Here is a 17612-nt window from a genome sequence, read left to right as displayed (position 1 = left end):
GAGATGGGACAATCACGACTGTAGCAGGCGCTGCGCAGACGCATAGCAGAGGGAGCGGTGCGGGGAGGTGGACCTGCAGGGCGTTTCAGGCGGTCCAAAAAATACGCCTAGCAGAGAGCGAAGGGGAGGGGACTAGAGAGACTGAACATGGCAGAGAAGAGAGAAAGTTGACGGCCCAATTTCATGTCTTAAAACGAGTATTAACGGACGCAGTCTTTAAGGTAACTATAACATTCACTTTGATTTGATTGTTGTTGTGCTCATGCGCGTTGCAGCGACTTTTATGGCACGCTATTGTGAAATGTTTTACTTTTATGATGAAATCCAAATGAGGAAAACCGAAAGCATATTCAAATTTTGGCTTATGACCAGCTTTTGTAGAATGGCATTTGAACAAACCTGAAATTACTGCTATGCTGCATTTGAGTTTTTGTGTTTGCATAGAAAATACGTGTTCATGCCAACTGTTCTTGTTTAAGCCTGCCAATTTTACAAGTTAGACAGCTGAGGATTGCATGCATTGTAGGAACCACACCTACCTTAACTTGGTCTTATCTGTTTGAGGCATGCATTCAAAGTAATAGTAATATGTTATGTGCATAAATATCTTTTTGACATGTAGGTGTGACTTTAATGTGCTTGTTGGCTCATTTAAATGTCTATAATTTCTAAAATCATCTCTGTCAATCTCCCAGTGGTCAGTTTGAATGTCTAGTTTATTTTTGCAGTGCTATTTTTTGCATTGCTTTAGTCCAGAGACATTTTAGGTATTTTATTTCACTGTAAACAATGTTTGGAATATGAACCCTGTGAGTTAAAACGCTTACTCAGAGCCTAAACACACCCACACGCCTAATTTTTTTTTTTTTTTTTACTGTACATTTGGGAACGTCCTCTTTTTGTCTTTCATGTCAGACACAAACGTCAGCAGAAAAGTAATTTGAAATTCACAAGTGACACATATATTTTACTGTCTGCTTAACTCATATGACCTCTCAGACCTGTAATTTAAATGTATTACAACCACAACCACCCAGTCAAAATGACAAACCATAACAAAAGACCAATATTTTGACGTGCATAGTGTTAATTGACACAAAAAGTTACAACCTAACACTAGACCAAACGAGGAAGTGAGACCAGGAAGTCGTGAATCTTACTTGAAACCTGCAGAAGACTACCATATCGTGTGGGAGTATAATTTTCATAAAAATTACACATGAACTATAAGCCTTTGCTTCAATGTTATTACACTCATGATTGCAGCTAGCTTAGTATACATCTCCTAAACTAGGTTTCACGTGCTAAAATGTGTAATTGTGAATGGAGTATAAAATTAAACACAGAACTGCATCAGCTACAGGTTACTCTTGTTTGAAAGATTACATTACATTACTGTTCTTTCATTTATCAGTTTATTTTGCAACATATGTATGTTAGTTATCTGACCATTAGTATTTGTAGTGTTTGGGAAATTAATATAAAAAATAGATTTTAAAAACAAAATAAAATCAAAGCAAAAATCTAGATTGTTCAAGATGAATAATAATAATGAAAAATAAAATAATAAGAAAAACAAATCACCGTTCATTCTCTTAGCCCTATATGTGCTATTATACCGTCTTGGCTTGGGGGCTGTACCTGATACCTCTATCACACCCGCACTGCTTGGACAAGGGCTCTGCGTGTTTGTGGGACAGAGAGACAGTTCACATATGAAGTGAAATGAAATATTTATTAAAGACAGAAATCATCTCGTGTGGGCCTCTCCTCTGCTTCCCCCTGATAACACACAAAACAGGCTAATGCTGATGAGGTGGGCTGCTAATGGACTGAAGTTACTGGTTATTATTAAACATTAAGGAGGATATTTTTGACATTGCTGGTTGTGCTCTGATGGTAAAAATAGAAATAATGATATAAACTGTTATTACTCTTGTAATATTTAATTGGTAAAAAGGTGCAAAAGTGCATTCTTCGTGATATTCCTAAACCGGAATAACTGAAGAAATTTAAAAAACTAATGTGGACAAAGCCAAATTTGCACTCCAAACATAGTACCATTGCAAACAAATACTGTATTTTTTTGTTCTGGTATATCTTATTATATGGCTACAGATGTTCATATTCAACAAGACCCAAAAATGAAGAACTTTTGTTCTTCGTTTTGATCTATTTGCCGGCAACAGTTAAAATATAACATTTAGACCGGTATTCATGTTCAAATGGGACACACTTTATTTACTCCTGTTGGTTGTGTCTTTGTCATCCAAAAATCATTACAAATTATTGAATAAAATCCTGCTCCAGTGTGAACCACAAGTCAGACCAGTATTAACATTTTTTTCTCTAGTCTACTTGATATTTGGTTTAAAAAAACAAAAGAAAACATATTCATTTTGGTTATGTGAGGTTTTTCATGCTGTCCTTTGACTTGAATACGCTTTAAATGAGTACGGCCCTTATTGCAACTATATTTTTTTTACATACATTGTACACCAATAGCTGCCGAGTTCTCAGTCAGATCCAGTACTTCATTTTGGCAAGGAAGATGGGGGGCTTTAAAGTTGTAAAAGCTTGAGAAAAATAAATGCTAAAAATAGCCCACAGTTTCCGTGTGTGAGAGTCAGATATAGAACCAAAAAGACAGCAAAGAAAGTCAACAGTTTAGACAGAGTTGAACTCAGATACTCACTGGCTTTGCTTTGTTAAAAAGACAGATATGGTTTCCTGGTTGTAGACCTGATAATACACCCACAACACTCCAATATTTGTAAAAGGATTAAACATTGACTTTTGTTGGTCCAAAGAAGTGGGTGATATATAGTGTTTAAATTTGTCCAAAAAGGTGTTTGAAAGGTGGTCTATGCAAAATTTGAATTTCAGTTTATAATCTATAATAAGATAATAGTCAAGGAAGATACAACAAAAGAGACCATCAAAAAAGCAGTAATATACCGCACATGTATTTAATTTTACAGTCCATTCACACTATGTCTGAACCTTGAAGGTGAACTATGTAACTTTTGTGGAGCATCTACCACCTGCTTTTCTCCATAGAGATAGATGTTGTTTTGCCTGTAATATTACACAGTATTGTATAAAATATATCACTACAAACCAACTTCCTTTGTTGGTATTGGTATTATTTGAATATGATTAAACATTGACTACAAATTGCCCCCATAACAAAGTAGTTGCTGTTGTACAGTAGCACTGACATGTTTTTGGGGTGACTAATCCCTATGCTATGTGCTCCCAGGATGCATAAATGCAGTTTGGTGAAAGGCAGAGAGGTAGGGCACATTTTCGTGTAAATGTATGCACTGTGGGTGGGCATGCAAGTTCTTTTGTCTGAGATGTACAACAGTGAAAGATGCATTCAGACCAGCATGCTTTAAATAACAGTAGTTTGTTTACACTGAGCTAATCCACCAACTACTGGAAAGATGAATGAGGAAATGAAAGGTTAAGGCACACTTTATTATGCCCATAGGGAAATTTGTCCTCTGCATTTGACTTCAAGAGCAGTGGGCACAGTGGACCCATGAGCTAGGCTTGATCAGGACTACCGCAGCAGGATTTTCATTTATTTAGTTAGTTTGTTGCTTCCATTAAATGAAACAATAATGCTAAATAAATAAATAAATATATAAATTATGAGTAGCTAGGGGGCTAAAGCAAAAACTGAGCCAGTGGAAAGTTCAAGTGCTGACACAGATATAAAGGCACTTACTTCTCATTCACTCTTCACAATAATAGAACTGTAATCACATAAATAGCAAAAATAATACCTTTAATAAATTAATTTATTATTTTTCAGGTTTTGGATAGATCCACTTCTCCAGCTTTATCCAGACCTGGGCCCGCCACATTTGGATTATATCTGCCTTTGTTACCCCGGAGACCGCAGATCTTGTGCGTTTTCTGCTGTAGCTGAACCTCAAGTAACCGGCACACGGCTGCAGTACTGGAATTCATCTATTTTTGATGTCTTCTTAATGGCAAAGCATGCTTCATCCTGATTTATGATCAAGCCCCCAAACCATTACAGCTCACTGCAGACTCCCATCTCCTCTGCCTCTGCTTCGCTACATCTACAAAAGATTGCAGTTGTTTCGTTAAATATTTACACTTTTTGTTACTTCAGAACAAAGTGACCCTGAGTAGTGCGCGTGCCAAAGCTCAAAATGGTGGAACCCATCTATGCCACAGGTATGGCTGCTCGCCTCCGTAACCAGTGGGACCGAGACGAGGGACTGGGGCAGAACCATAACGCGGTGAAGTTATTAGGGCAGGACTTTGAGTCACTTAGAGCCCAGTCCCTCCGGAGCGGGAAACTGTTCGAGGACAGCTTCTTCCCAGCAACATGCTCCTCTCTGGGCTTCAACGAGCTCGGGCCCAGATCAGCCAAGACCCAGGGAGTGATCTGGAAGAGACCCACTGTGAGTATATTAGTATCTAGTTTGGACATAAGTGTTACCATGGATTTGTATCTGGGCATCAGTTTTATCTTACTGTTGTCATAGAAGTATTTGTAGTTAGTTGTTGCACAGAACTAGTTTTAGTAAGATCACAGTAAGAGAGAGCAGTTATGGAGGTAGCAACTAAAGTGCACTCCTGTAGGACTACTATATTCTTCAAAAGTATCAGTGATACCTAATATTTTTCTTATTTACTCTTACTCAAACACTGGTTTTCTAGGTTTCATTTTTAGTGACATTATTTGTAAGCAATAGTACTGACTGGTAGTATTTCTTTCTTTGAGAGGTGTTCTTAAAGTGCAATCAGACTGGTCAGTGTTTGTCCAGTATGTTTAGAAACCTCTTTACTCCCTTAAATAACATGAGAACAAATATCACAGAGACTATCACGCTCAGACACTGGGTTTTGACGTCTTTTGTTTTAACACTCAACAGCTTCTTAAACCCATTTGAGGAGGCTACTCTTAGTTAGTGTTTGTTGTGTTGTGAAAACTTGAAAACAATGTACAATCTAAGATGCACTCAAATTTTAAGCCACCGGACCATATAATTAGATACACAATGGTCAACAATTAGAAAACATTGGAATCATTAATTGGAAATTGGAATTGGGTAATTTGACTTGAGAAATGTTATGGTTATATTGTATAAATGTATAAAAAAATTGCATATGATCTAAACTATAGGTATTTAATTATGTTATTTGTTAAGTGTAGATTCTGGTAAGGAAATGTGGTTTTCTTTTGTAACTAAATTCCTGCTATCAACTTCCTTACCTGCTGAGCTTTGACATTAATTATTCTAAACTGAACAAATCCCAAGTTTGCTCAGGTCAGTATTCCCGTTTGAAAGTATTAGCTCAGTATGTGCTGCTACAGCACTATATTCTCTGTAGTGTTGTTATAGTCTGGTAGTCTAGTCCAGTCTGCTGTTCTGTCATCCCTGTAACGGCGTGTCACACAGTTGGGATCTTAAAAGGTTTGAGGTCGTGAACTCTGCGTGCCTGCAGCCTCTTAGCTCCTGCTCCATTTTTCCTCTGCTCCTCACATATGTATGATTTAAGTCTCCTAAAAAGTCTGTTCTTTTATAATGCAACAGCCCCACCCATGACATAGGATTGTCAATTACAACCCATAACGATTTTATAAACTTTTCCAAAAAATAGATTTGAGAAGGTATTTAAACTTGACGTGAACACAACAGTTGTAAGGGCTCAGAAAGTAAACTACTAACTTACACTGAAAATATCTATAGCATAATAACTTTAAAAATGACTTTGCCTGGATTTGTCCACAGTAGATGTAGTTAGGCTGCAAAATGATTAGACTGAAATTGTTTTGGTAAGTAATAAAACTTCCTCTGCAAAAAAATTAAATCTAAAAGTGGTTATTTCTGAAATTTACATCTCTACGAACATGCACTGTAATGTATGCGATTTCTATAGATTCCTTTAGCAGCCCATTTCTCTAAATTCTTACTGTTTCTGTATGGGTTTAAATGTGCACTGTGGACTGAATTCTAATTTCTGAAGCATAAATCACTAATGAAGTCACAGGTACATTTTTATATCCCAAAATTATCTCGTAGCTGTAATGGGACAACACTAGATGCCTGGGTACTATTTGACCTATTATGTGTTGGTGTTGCTGTGCGTTGTGGTGTATTCATGCGTGGTTGTGTGCGATTGTGCAGCTGTGTGTTGATGATTGTGTGATGTGACACGAGATGAATTTGATCTTTTTATAGCTCCTTCATGTGGTGATTCTCCTTCAGTACCAGACAGAAGGAGCTTGAGAGGGGCCTGTACTTATGTTGTTTTCATGAACCCTGTCTCAAATGGATGCCAGACTAGACTGCAATTACTATTGATAGGGTACATGTAGTTTTGCTGCACACTACACATTTATGGGAAGCCAGGATGTTTTTGCATTACACCAAGGTTAATAAAATCTGTACATTTCTTCAAGTAGATTGTGTAACAGTTGCGTCTCATCACCATTCTAATATTTTTTGTCACATTTCACAAACGAAACTAAACCTTATGTCTGAAAAGTATTAAGGTCTGTTATTCAATGTGTTGACTCATAAACTTAGCTTTTTATTTTAACCATGCCTTACTTAGTTGTCAATGCCCTATCTGAACTCTGATTCTAAGCAGAGTTGGGCCTGCTTAGTACCTGGATGGGAGATCATTGGGATTACAGTGGGGCAGCAGAGGCTCTAGTGCTGTTGTTCACCTTCATTGCCTAGTATGAATATGGTGTGTGAGTGTTGTTGGTGGTCATCGGGGCTGATGGCACATATTGACAGCCACAGCTCCATCAGTCTGCCTGAGCAGATGTGGCTACAATAAAACACAAAATATAAAGCTACAACAACTAAGTCTATTATTATTTAGTTTATTTAGTTGTCAAAACAGACGATTGAGACACCAATCAAACAAGGTCTTACTGCAACTCAACACAGGCTAGTACATGCTGTGATTTGTGCAAGTCAGCAAACTGTTTATCTGTATATTTCACACAAAGATGCAAACTGTCACAGTGCCAGACAACAAAACGCTGATTTTTATTTTTGTAAAATATTGCAAATAATTTTTACTCTTCTCATAAATATGTATGTACAATATTCCACCAGTCCCATTAAAAAATAAGGCTGTGGTTAGCAATATAGCATTTGTTTAGTAAAAGAAAAACATTAAATCTGTCAAGTGGACAAAAAGTTGTAGGATTAAAACTTTTTGACAGATTTTATATCATAAAAGAAAACTTTTATGATTGGTCAGACATGGACGACTGAGGGATTACACAGATATTATATTTGTTTAAAAAAGTATTGTATTGTTCATTTTTGCCTTGTTATATTGCCTCTAATCTAAACATTTAACAGTATTGACAATAGGGAAGTCATAATAGAAAATGTTTGTTACTAGATTACCAATTTTATTGCCTTTATTAAATCCAAACTTGTGAATGAAAAAGTAATTCATGCAATATAAACAAAAAAATGCTAAATACAAAACTAAACCTATATTTAGGTTTACTTTTGTGGAATATAGATTTAACTGAAATTACATAATTTAGCTTTTAAAATGGCCCCAGTTATTATTTAGTTCTATATTGTGACCTGAATAATCTTGACATTCCTAATTCAGTAATATATTTATTGTTGAAGCATTTTACAAAGCCTAAAAGATTGAGTTAAAGACTTAAGCATAACATATCTTTTTCCTGTATGTTCAACAGGAGATCTGCAGAAACCCTGAGTTTATTGTGGATGGAGCGACACGCACAGACATCTGTCAGGGATCTCTGGGTGAGTCCCACTGGGAAGCAGCCAACTGCCCCTACTACCACTATTACTACTGCTATTGCATACCTCAGCTTTTACTGACTACTGAGACATTTGGTAACACATTACCATACAGTATTGCTATCTCTCTCTATTTTTTATACAGATTGATATCAGTCTGGTCCTCTCACACTCCAAACGTGATTCTGCCAAACGTGATTGTGCAGATTTGGTTTTTTTCAGTGATGTGTGAAATGAAGGAGCTCATTGGTCCCCAATGATTTACAAATAAAATTGAATTTATCTCACCTCAGATGAACAGAGTTTAGTGCTCAGCTCATTGATTCTGCAAAAATCCAGGATGTTTTACAGCCCTTTGTGATTTTTTTTCTTTATTTTTTGATGATACGGATGGACCATGCATGTCCCCGATTGACTAATCCACCTGTCAGTCACACCAATTTAACCAGACCAGACTCACATGTTTGTAAAGTATTGAACTACATATCATAAACAGTTTGAAATTTGAGATTGTACCGTTTGTGAGTTAATGACTGCACAATCATTTAGACTACAGAAAATAAAAGAAAAATTTAAATCTTGTTTTTTTATAGTTACAATACAGTACAATGCATACTACATAAAAATGACTATAACAAAATTAACAGTAATTCTTATTTGTGTTCTTTCTCTGTAAAACTCAGAAAACTAAGGAAGAAACTAAAATGGAAATGGAATGGTAACAAATAGTTAATAATGTAGTAATAAATAACTAGTTTATCAGTTAGTTTCTTACCATCTTGTAACCCTCTTGTTACCATGTCGTAATGTAAAGTGCTTCCAGACAGTGAATCATTTTTATCTGGCCCTATGAATCAGAATCAGATCAGAATGAACAAACACTTAGACAAATTATCATTGGCATTGTATTAAAGGCCACTTGAGAGGAGTTTTATTTGTGGAGTAATTTCAGTCGAACAAGGAGCAGTGCTTTGCAGAGATACAGAGTGTCATCTATAATTCACGTATCGTTTCTTCAGCTCTAATCTGTAAACAAGGCCACTGGAGCGAGCACATGAGGAGAGCAATACTCAAAACACACTCTTCAGACTGTAACCTAGATTTGTCATACTAGAGAGATTTCACACTTGAATTTTTAAAATACTTTGCTGTTCCATATTGGAGGAAGGCAGCACATCTCAGACTAATTGAGTAGGGTCAACAAAAGAAAGAAAAGCTGAAAATATCTTGCACTCCTCCCATGTTTTTAGAGTTTATTCACTTTCATCAGAATATTTTAAGATAACTGCTATTGATTGCTGCCTAATAAAGCCGCTCAATTACATGGTGTTTGGTATTATTATTTTTTCCATACATTAATAAGATATAGGAAATAATACAACAGGGCCAAGATATCCAAAAGGCCTGAATAATGCTTAACAATAAATGTAGTTATAGCACTTCTGAATGGCTTGGCTACCACAGCTGTCATCGCAATACTGGCATTGTGTACTTGGGCAAGACTCTTCATTCATCTTGGTTGTGTGCCTCGAGGGTGTGATATGCTGGGGTCGATGGGGGACATGGAACCTAAGAAAAGAACAATAAAACACCAAAATAGCCTGTCTAGCTAGTATTAAATGCCAGGTAGAAGAGGTGGATTTTCAGTCTAGTCTTAAACGGCATTAAAGGCTGAGAGGATCTGACAGACAGAGGGAGGTTGTTCCATAGTTTGGACACTGCCATAGAAAAGGCTATGTCACCTCAGGTCTTGATCAGCACCTGTCATACAGGTGCTGATAATTTGTTGTTGGCTAGTAGCTACTATTTACATATATCTGCAAAGGAGCTTAACTGATTACGTAATTTAATAGTTTAATAGCCTAACCTAACCTAAATAAATGATTAAATATGAAACAAAAAATCATCCCACCTTCTGCTTTTTGGACTAATTGTATAATTGTGTAATTGTAATGGCACTTCTCTAAAACAACCTTCATAATTGTGTAATTGTAATGGCACTTCTCTAAAACAACCTTCATAATATAGTCAAATGTATTTGTAAACAGTTTTGCAACTTAGTCAGACTAGCAGTATCTTGTATATTTTCCATAGACACATCGCCAGCAGTAACCTAAAAATGTCAAGTCATCTTAACACAGCACAATATGATCACTCAGTATGATTTGATAGTCCCTTAAAACTCCACATAGGTCCAAATGTGTCCTATGAAGAATCTAATTTCTTCAGTTTTGCTACTCACATGAGTATCTAGTATCAATGCTAGTTTTAGTAGCGATTATCTGGGTAACAGTTTCTTGATAATCATAGAACTAGACCAAATTCTTTCATTTTTTTATCAAGAAACTCGTGCAATATTTATTTTCCTTTGCCTCACACAGAAATCAACAATCCCTAAATTAGATCATAATTAACCATATGCCTATGAGATTTCCCAGTAACATTAGAGAGATTCTGTGGCCGTGTCCACTGCATTAGGAACCACCACGCCTTTTCTGCCTCAAAGAAGGAAAATGTTGTTCAACCCGAGTTCACTTAGCACTTTATGAAAAAACAATGGACAAGTCTGACTTTAATGAGGCAGACTTTCCACTTAGCTGTTAACCACATCCAACTTTTATTATTGCTACATGATTTGGTGCTTGTTTGACCTCGTGTAGATGGGAAAAGTATACTTAGCAGGAATTGGCTACAAGTTATATTTGGTTTTGTAGCAACTATTGTTAAACATTTGGAGTCAATGCTCAGGCTAGAGCAAAGTTCACACATTTTTGTGCTATTTAGGGTCATTAAGTTGTCGGAAATGTCGACAGAATTGGACAGCGCAGCTAAAATTTGTTGTATAGTATAGAGTAAGTGTGTACATGTTATCCAAATACTTACTCACCAATCTCTCACCAATAAAATATATTTGATAGGTAACACTTATGTTGAGGGACAGTTGCAGTTACAGGTATTTTTAGACATGGGTATGGGAGTCAGACATTGTACTTAAAATAATATTCATTGATCAAGTACCTATAAAGCTACATTGCAATGAAGTTATTCTTGGACATTATGTTAGAAATGTTATTTCATATTACCGTAGTAACATAGTTAAGACTTTAAAATACTCTTAAAGGTGATCTATGTAACTTTTCTGGTGGAAGCCAAGTAATATGCCAGATCTGTGGAACATTCTAGGCAGAGCAATAAGATATCCATTGAGACAAGCAGGTGTTACATAGTTCACCATTTAAGCTTTAGTCTTTTCCCTTGTTAAATATGTTTATAATGTTCCCTGTCCTCAGGTGACTGTTGGCTGTTGGCTGCTATCGCCTCTCTCACTCTGAATGATGAGCTGCTGCACAGAGTGGTCCCACACGGCCAGGACTTCAGGAATGGATACGCTGGCATCTTCCACTTCCAGGTCAGAGCACATCACTTCCTCTAACACAAGAGCACAGTCTACGGTCAATATGACAAATGTTTAGATGCACTACACGGTGCCTTTTTCAGATGTTACTAGCAATAACATGGGGTCAAGGCTATAAAATTATGTCAACTCTGATAGAAATCATATCCAACTGAAATATATGTTTTGCATTTTAGTAGAATAGTTCATGTTAGGTAGTGTTGTCAAAAACTGGTCAAAATGGCATTAGCTGTGTTACCAACCAAACTTAGACCAGCATTTGGCCACTGGGTTAGTGTTAAAGGCAGCTCTTGAGGTCAAAATATGTCTACTATGTACCATCTGCATGTATTTATAAAGCTTTTTATTGTCCAATAATCAGGGAGTGCGCATTTGCATGCTAGTTGTTGTTAGCTTCACCGTCAAGGCAAAACTCTGCTCTGGTTTCTGAGAGCTGTGAGAAGCACTCATAAATATATCGTGTGAATAATTTGAATGCTCGGAATGCATTCGGCGAGGTATAGCTTTGGACCACTGCAAGCCATTTAAAATTAACTACAGTTACTACAATATATGGAAAAAAATGTATGGATTATTATACTAAAGTAATGGTCGATATGGTAGTCTTTAGCGGACTGTCATGATGTCAGTTTCCCTGTCCTCCCGTGCTCTCTCCCCCTCCCCTACCTGTGTGTCTGGAGCTGGGTGGAGTGCCTGACTCCTCCCGTGCACACCTGGGGTGCATCAGCCTAATCACCACCACCGGCTGCTGAGTACAAGAAGGCTTGGCAGTCTACACTCGGTGCCAGACCGTCCGCGTGTAAAACGTGAATGTTTCTTGCTAAGCTTTGTTATATGGTACTTTCCGGCAAATGCTCATTTGGATTTATGCACCCTCCAGATTCCTGCCTCTACTCGCCCAGCTCCTGCCGCCACGTTCCAGTCCCGGTATCGCTTCCAGCTCGTCTTGTCTCCTGCTCGTCTCGTCTCCTGCTCGTCTCGTCTCCTGCTCGTCTCGTCTCCTGCTCGTCTCGTCTCCTGTCCGGTCCTGGTCTCTGGTTTGTCACCCGCTCCCCGCTCTGGTCTTCGTCTGATCCGCCTGCCCTGGTACCGCACCTGCTTCTATCCCCGTCCTGGTCCTGTCCTGCCCGCCTCTACCTGCACCGCACCCGCCTGACCCGTCTCCCGCTCCCCGGTTCCTGTACCTGCTCTTGTGACCTGTTTAAAGACTGCATTTTCACCGCTGTAAATAAACACTGTTAAAACTGCTCTGGTCTGCATCCTTTGGTCCTATCCGCACCGTTACGACAGAACGGTCTGGCCATTATGGACCAAGCAGGCTCAGATCCGGACCAGACGCGCCGCCTCACGCACTCTCACCCCGAGGCGGTGCTGGGTCAGCATGAACAATCCATTCGGACTCTATTGGAGCTAAATCAGACATTGTCCCAGCAGGTGGCACAGCTTAACCACCAGGTGGCCGCGCTCCTCGTCACCCCGCCTGCTGCAGCCGGAGCGCCGCCACGCCTCCCGGAGCCGAGAGGCACGGATCCGGAGCCGTATGCTGGACAACCTCACCTCTGTCGCGGATTCCTGTTCCAGTGCGAGTTCATGTTCCAGCAATGCCCTTCTCGTTTCAGCTCGGGGGCCACCAAGATCCGATATATATGTGGATTACTCCGGGGCAGAGCTCTCCAGTGGGCAGAGGCGCGCCTAATGAAGACGTCTGTGGATAGCCTGGATTTTAATGAATTTGTGTCCACGTTTAAGCTGGTGTTTGACCACCCGCACTACCAGGACAATGCTGCCTCCCGGTTATTGACTCTCAGCCAGGGCTCCAGGACGGTAGCGGATTATTCCATTGAATTCTGGACACATGCGGCGGAGCTGGACTGGACGGACAGCGCGCTGCGGGCTGTGTTTGTGCGGGGCCTGAACGAGACTTTGAAAGATGAATTGGTTTCCCGGGACGAACCCCCCGACCTGCGGACCCTCATCTCCCTCACTCACCGTATAGACAACCGCCTACGGGCTCGTCGCCGAGAGAGACGCCGGTCACCGGTCCCGCCGGAGCCACGCGCTGCCCCGCCCCCGCCGGATGAGCCCATGCAACTCGACAGGACCCTTGTGTCGGCCGAGGAGCGTCAACGGAGGCGTCGTCTGGCCGGGGCTTGCCTCTACTGCGGTGAGCGCGGACATTATGTGGTCACTTGCCCAGTTCGGCCAAAAGGGGGGGCCCACCAGTAGCACTGGGAGTACTGGTGGGCGAGCAACACATCCTGGACTCTTCTAATAGACTGCGGCTCAGCGCCACCCTGTGCGTTCGCACAGAGACCTTATGCGTTTCCGCCCTTATCGACTCCGGGGCTGAGAGGGACTTTATTGATGCCCAAGTCGCGGAGCAGCTCGGGGTCTACCTGGAGCCCCTCGAACGCCCCTTAAATGCCCAGGGGCTCAATGGACGTTTTCTGGGGCACATCACTCACATCACAGAACCTGTCACCGTGATTCTGTCCGGCAACCACCAAGAGAACCGTCAGTTTCATGTCCTGTCCTCCTCCGCTTCTCCTCTGGTCCTTGGTTACCCCTGGCTACGCGCCCACAACCCTGTTTTCGATTGGGCCAGGGGCGGAGTTTCGGGCTGGAGTCCCGATTGCCACGCCAAGTGCCTTCGGTCCGCCCTCCCTCCGGCCGGGAGGTCCGTTCCTGTCGCTGATCCGTCCCCAGACACCCCCAATCTGTCCTCGGTGCCTGCTGAATATCACGACCTGGGGGAGGTTTTTAGCAAGAGCAAGGCCCTCTCTTTACCGCCCCACCGTCCATATGACTGCGCCATTGACCTCCTGCCGGGTGCCCCACTACCATCTAGCAGGCTATATAACCTGTCTAAACCTGAACGCGAGTCAATGGAGGACTATATCCGTGGGTCCCTGGCTGCCGGAATCATCCGCCCGTCCACTTCACCCGTGGGAGCGGGGTTCTTCTTTGTGGCTAAGAAGGACAAATCCCTGCGGCCTTGCATTGATTACCGGGGTCTGAACAATATAACTGTAAAGAATAAATACCCGCTTCCCTTACTGGACTCGGCATTTACGCCCCTCCACGGTGCGACCATCTTCTCAAAGTTGGATTTGCGGAATGCGTACCACCTGGTGCGCATCAGGGAGGGAGACGAATGGAAGACGGCCTTCAAGACACCCCTGGGACATTTCGAATACTTGGTTATGCCCTTCGGTCTCACCAACGCCCCTGCCGTATTCCAAGCCCTCATCAACGATGTGCTCCGTGATTTCCTTAACCGATTCGTCTTTGTTTACTTGGATGACATCTTGATTTTCTCGCGGTCCCCCCAGGAGCATCATCAGCACGTTCGTCAGGTTCTCCAGCGCCTCCTCGAGAATAAACTGTTCGTGAAAGCTGAGAAATGCGAGTTTCACGCAGAGGAGGTCAGCTTTTTGGGCTTCATTGTGGGGCGGGGCCAAGTAAGAGCTGACCCTGAAAAGATCCAGGCTGTCACTGAGTGGCCCGTTCCTACCAGCCGGAGACAGCTCCAGAGATTTATCGGCTTTGCCAATTTTTATAGACGTTTCATCCGGGATTTTAGTAGGGTTATCTCGCCCTTAACTAAACTCACCTCTCCTGCTTTGCCGTTTGCCTGGTCTCCTGAGGCGCAGACAGCCTTCGAGAAGCTTAAGAGACTATTTACCTCCGCTCCCATCCTGCACCAGCCCGACCCTTCACGGCAATTCATCGTGGAGGTCGACGCCTCCGACTCGGGAGTGGGGGCCGTGCTTTCGCAGAGGTTCGACCCCCACAACCGCCTCTGTCCCTGCGCCTTCTTTTCCCGGCGATTGTCCTCGGCCGAGGTCAATTATGACGTGGGGGATCGGGAGCTCCTTGCCGTAAAGCTGGCCTTGGAGGAGTGGCGCCACTGGCTCGAAGGGGCGGAGCAACCATTCATCGTCTGGACCGACCATAAAAACTTGGAGTACATCCAGTCCGCCAGGCGCCTCAATCCCCGTCAAGCTCGTTGGTCCCTCTTCTTCAGCCGCTTCAACTTTCTCCTCACCTACCGCCCCGGATCTCGGAACGTCAAACCCGATGCCCTCTCCCGCCAGTTCGCCCTGGAGGATAGCCCGGTCACCGCAGAAACAATTATTCCCTCCTCGTGTGTGGTGGCCGCGGTCCATTGGGATATCGAGGACACCGTCCGAGAGGCCCAGACCAACGACCCCGACCCAGGTAACGGCCCTCCAGGTAAACTGTTTGTTCCCGATTCTGTCCGGTCTCAGGTGCTCCAGTGGGTCCATGCCTCCCGTTTCGCCTGCCATCCTGGTGCCGGTCGCTCTCTCTCCCTCCTCAGGAGACGCTTCTGGTGGCCCACGATGGACACAGACACCCGGGCTTATGTCGCCGCCTGCCAGGTATGTGCTCGGGCCAAGGCCTCCCACTCACCCCCTTCTGGTCTCTTGCATCCTCTCCCAGTTCCTCGTCGCCCTTGGTCCCACATCGCCTTGGACTTCGTGACGGGCCTTCCCCCTTCCCAGGGGAACACGGTGGTTCTCACCATTGTGGACCGCTTCTCCAAGGCCGCCCATTTCGTTGCCCTGCCTAAGCTCCCCACAGCCAAAGAAACTGCCGACCAGCTGACCAGTCATGTCTTCCGACTCCACGGCATCCCGGTGGACATCGTGTCCGACAGAGGGACCCAATTCACCTCTCAGGTATGGCGGTCTTTCTGCGACGGTTTGGGGGCCACGGTTAGCCTCACGTCCGGGTTCCATCCACAATCTAATGGGCAGACGGAGCGGGCCAACCAAGACCTGGAGTCGGCCCTACGGTGCACAGCCTCCGCCAACCCCGCGACCTGGAGTACTCACCTGCCCTGGATAGAGTATGCTCACAACTCCCTCGTGAGTTCCGCCACTGGTATGTCCCCCTTCGAGGCATCGCTGGGATATCAACCCCCTCTCTTTCCCACGGAGGAGAGGGACCTCGCCGTCCCGTCTGTTCAGCGCCATCTCCAGCGCTGTCGCCGGATCTGGAAGAAGGCCAGGGCGGCCCTTCTTCGGGCTGGAGCGCGCACTAAGGCGACGGCCGATCGCCACCGTGTCCCGGCGCCCGTATACCAACCTGGCCAGATGGTTTGGCTCTCCGCCAAGACGGTCCCGCTGAAGACGGACTCCCGTAAGCTGTCCCCCCGATTCCTGGGACCGTTTAAGATCATGAGGATCATAAATCCATCGGCGGTGCGCCTCCAGTTACCCCCGTCTCTCCGGATTCATCCGACCTTTCACGTCTCCCAGGTTAAACCAGTCCGGACCAGCGACCTGTGCCCTCCGGCCGATCCCCCACCGCCCGCCCGAGTCATTGACGGCCACCCGGCGTTCACCGTCCGCCGCCTGATTGACGTTCGTCGCCGTGGTAGGGGCCTCCAGTACCTCGTCGATTGGGAGGGTTACGGTCCGGAGGAGCGATCCTGGGTGCCCAGGGCACGCATTCTGGACCCCGACATGGTGAGAGACTTCCACCGCGCTCATCCTGACAAGCCTGGGGGTCCACCAGGAGGTGGACCTTAGGGGGGGGGTACTGTCATGATGTCAGTTTCCCTGTCCTCCCGTGCTCTCTCCCCCTCCCCTACCTGTGTGTCTGGAGCTGGGTGGAGTGCCTGACTCCTCCTGTGCACACCTGGGGTGCATCAGCCTAATCACCACCACCGGCTGCTGAGTACAAGAAGGCTTGGCAGTCTACACTCGGTGCCAGACCGTCCGCGTGTAAAACGTGAATGTTTCTTGCTAAGCTTTGTTATATGGTACTTTCCGGCAAATGCTCATTTGGATTTATGCACCCTCCAGATTCCTGCCTCTACTCGCCCAGCTCCTGCCGCCACGTTCCAGTCCCGGTATCGCTTCCAGCTCGTCTTGTCTCCTGCTCGTCTCGTCTCCTGCTCGTCTCGTCTCCTGCTCGTCTCGTCTCCTGCTCGTCTCGTCTCCTGTCCGGTCCTGGTCTCTGGTTTGTCACCCGCTCCCCGCTCTGGTCTTCGTCTGATCCGCCTGCCCTGGTACCGCACCTGCTTCTATCCCCGTCCTGGTCCTGTCCTGCCCGCCTCTACCTGCACCGCACCCGCCTGACCCGTCTCCCGCTCCCCGGTTCCTGTACCTGCTCTTGTGACCTGTTTAAAGACTGCATTTTCACCGCTGTAAATAAACACTGTTAAAACTGCTCTGGTCTGCATCCTTTGGTCCTATCCGCACCGTTACGACACGGACATATTGTTGCAATGAGGAAACCCAGGAGAAATAATTAATAGGCCTAATTTATAAGGAAATTTCCTGTGGGCCTGTTTTTAAATTGCATTCATAAATAAAATATATTGGGTTGCATTGCTTCACAGGGACCCAGTTGTTATTAGGCTCTGTAAA

General features: G+C 43.8%; 1 protein-coding gene across 1 annotated transcript in view; it reads left to right on the top strand.

Annotated features, from left to right (window-relative positions):
* Positions 1 to 120: 120 nt before the first annotated feature.
* Positions 121 to 17612, top strand: part of capn1 (calpain 1) — a 38111-nt gene continuing 20619 nt past the window's right edge. Inside the window, exons 1-4 of the mRNA XM_033983203.2 lie at positions 121 to 221; positions 3824 to 4445; positions 7730 to 7799; positions 11087 to 11205. Coding sequence (XP_033839094.1) covers positions 4191 to 4445; positions 7730 to 7799; positions 11087 to 11205 — 444 coding nt within the window. The 5' untranslated portion in view covers positions 121 to 221; positions 3824 to 4190. The remainder of the gene's footprint in view (positions 222 to 3823; positions 4446 to 7729; positions 7800 to 11086; positions 11206 to 17612) is intronic.

The sequence above is a fragment of the Periophthalmus magnuspinnatus genome, chromosome 18 (genome assembly GCF_009829125.3).
Source record: "Periophthalmus magnuspinnatus isolate fPerMag1 chromosome 18, fPerMag1.2.pri, whole genome shotgun sequence".
In the NCBI taxonomy this organism is placed as follows: domain Eukaryota; kingdom Metazoa; phylum Chordata; class Actinopteri; order Gobiiformes; family Gobiidae; genus Periophthalmus; species Periophthalmus magnuspinnatus.
This window is presented reverse-complemented; position numbering and strand designations above follow the sequence as displayed.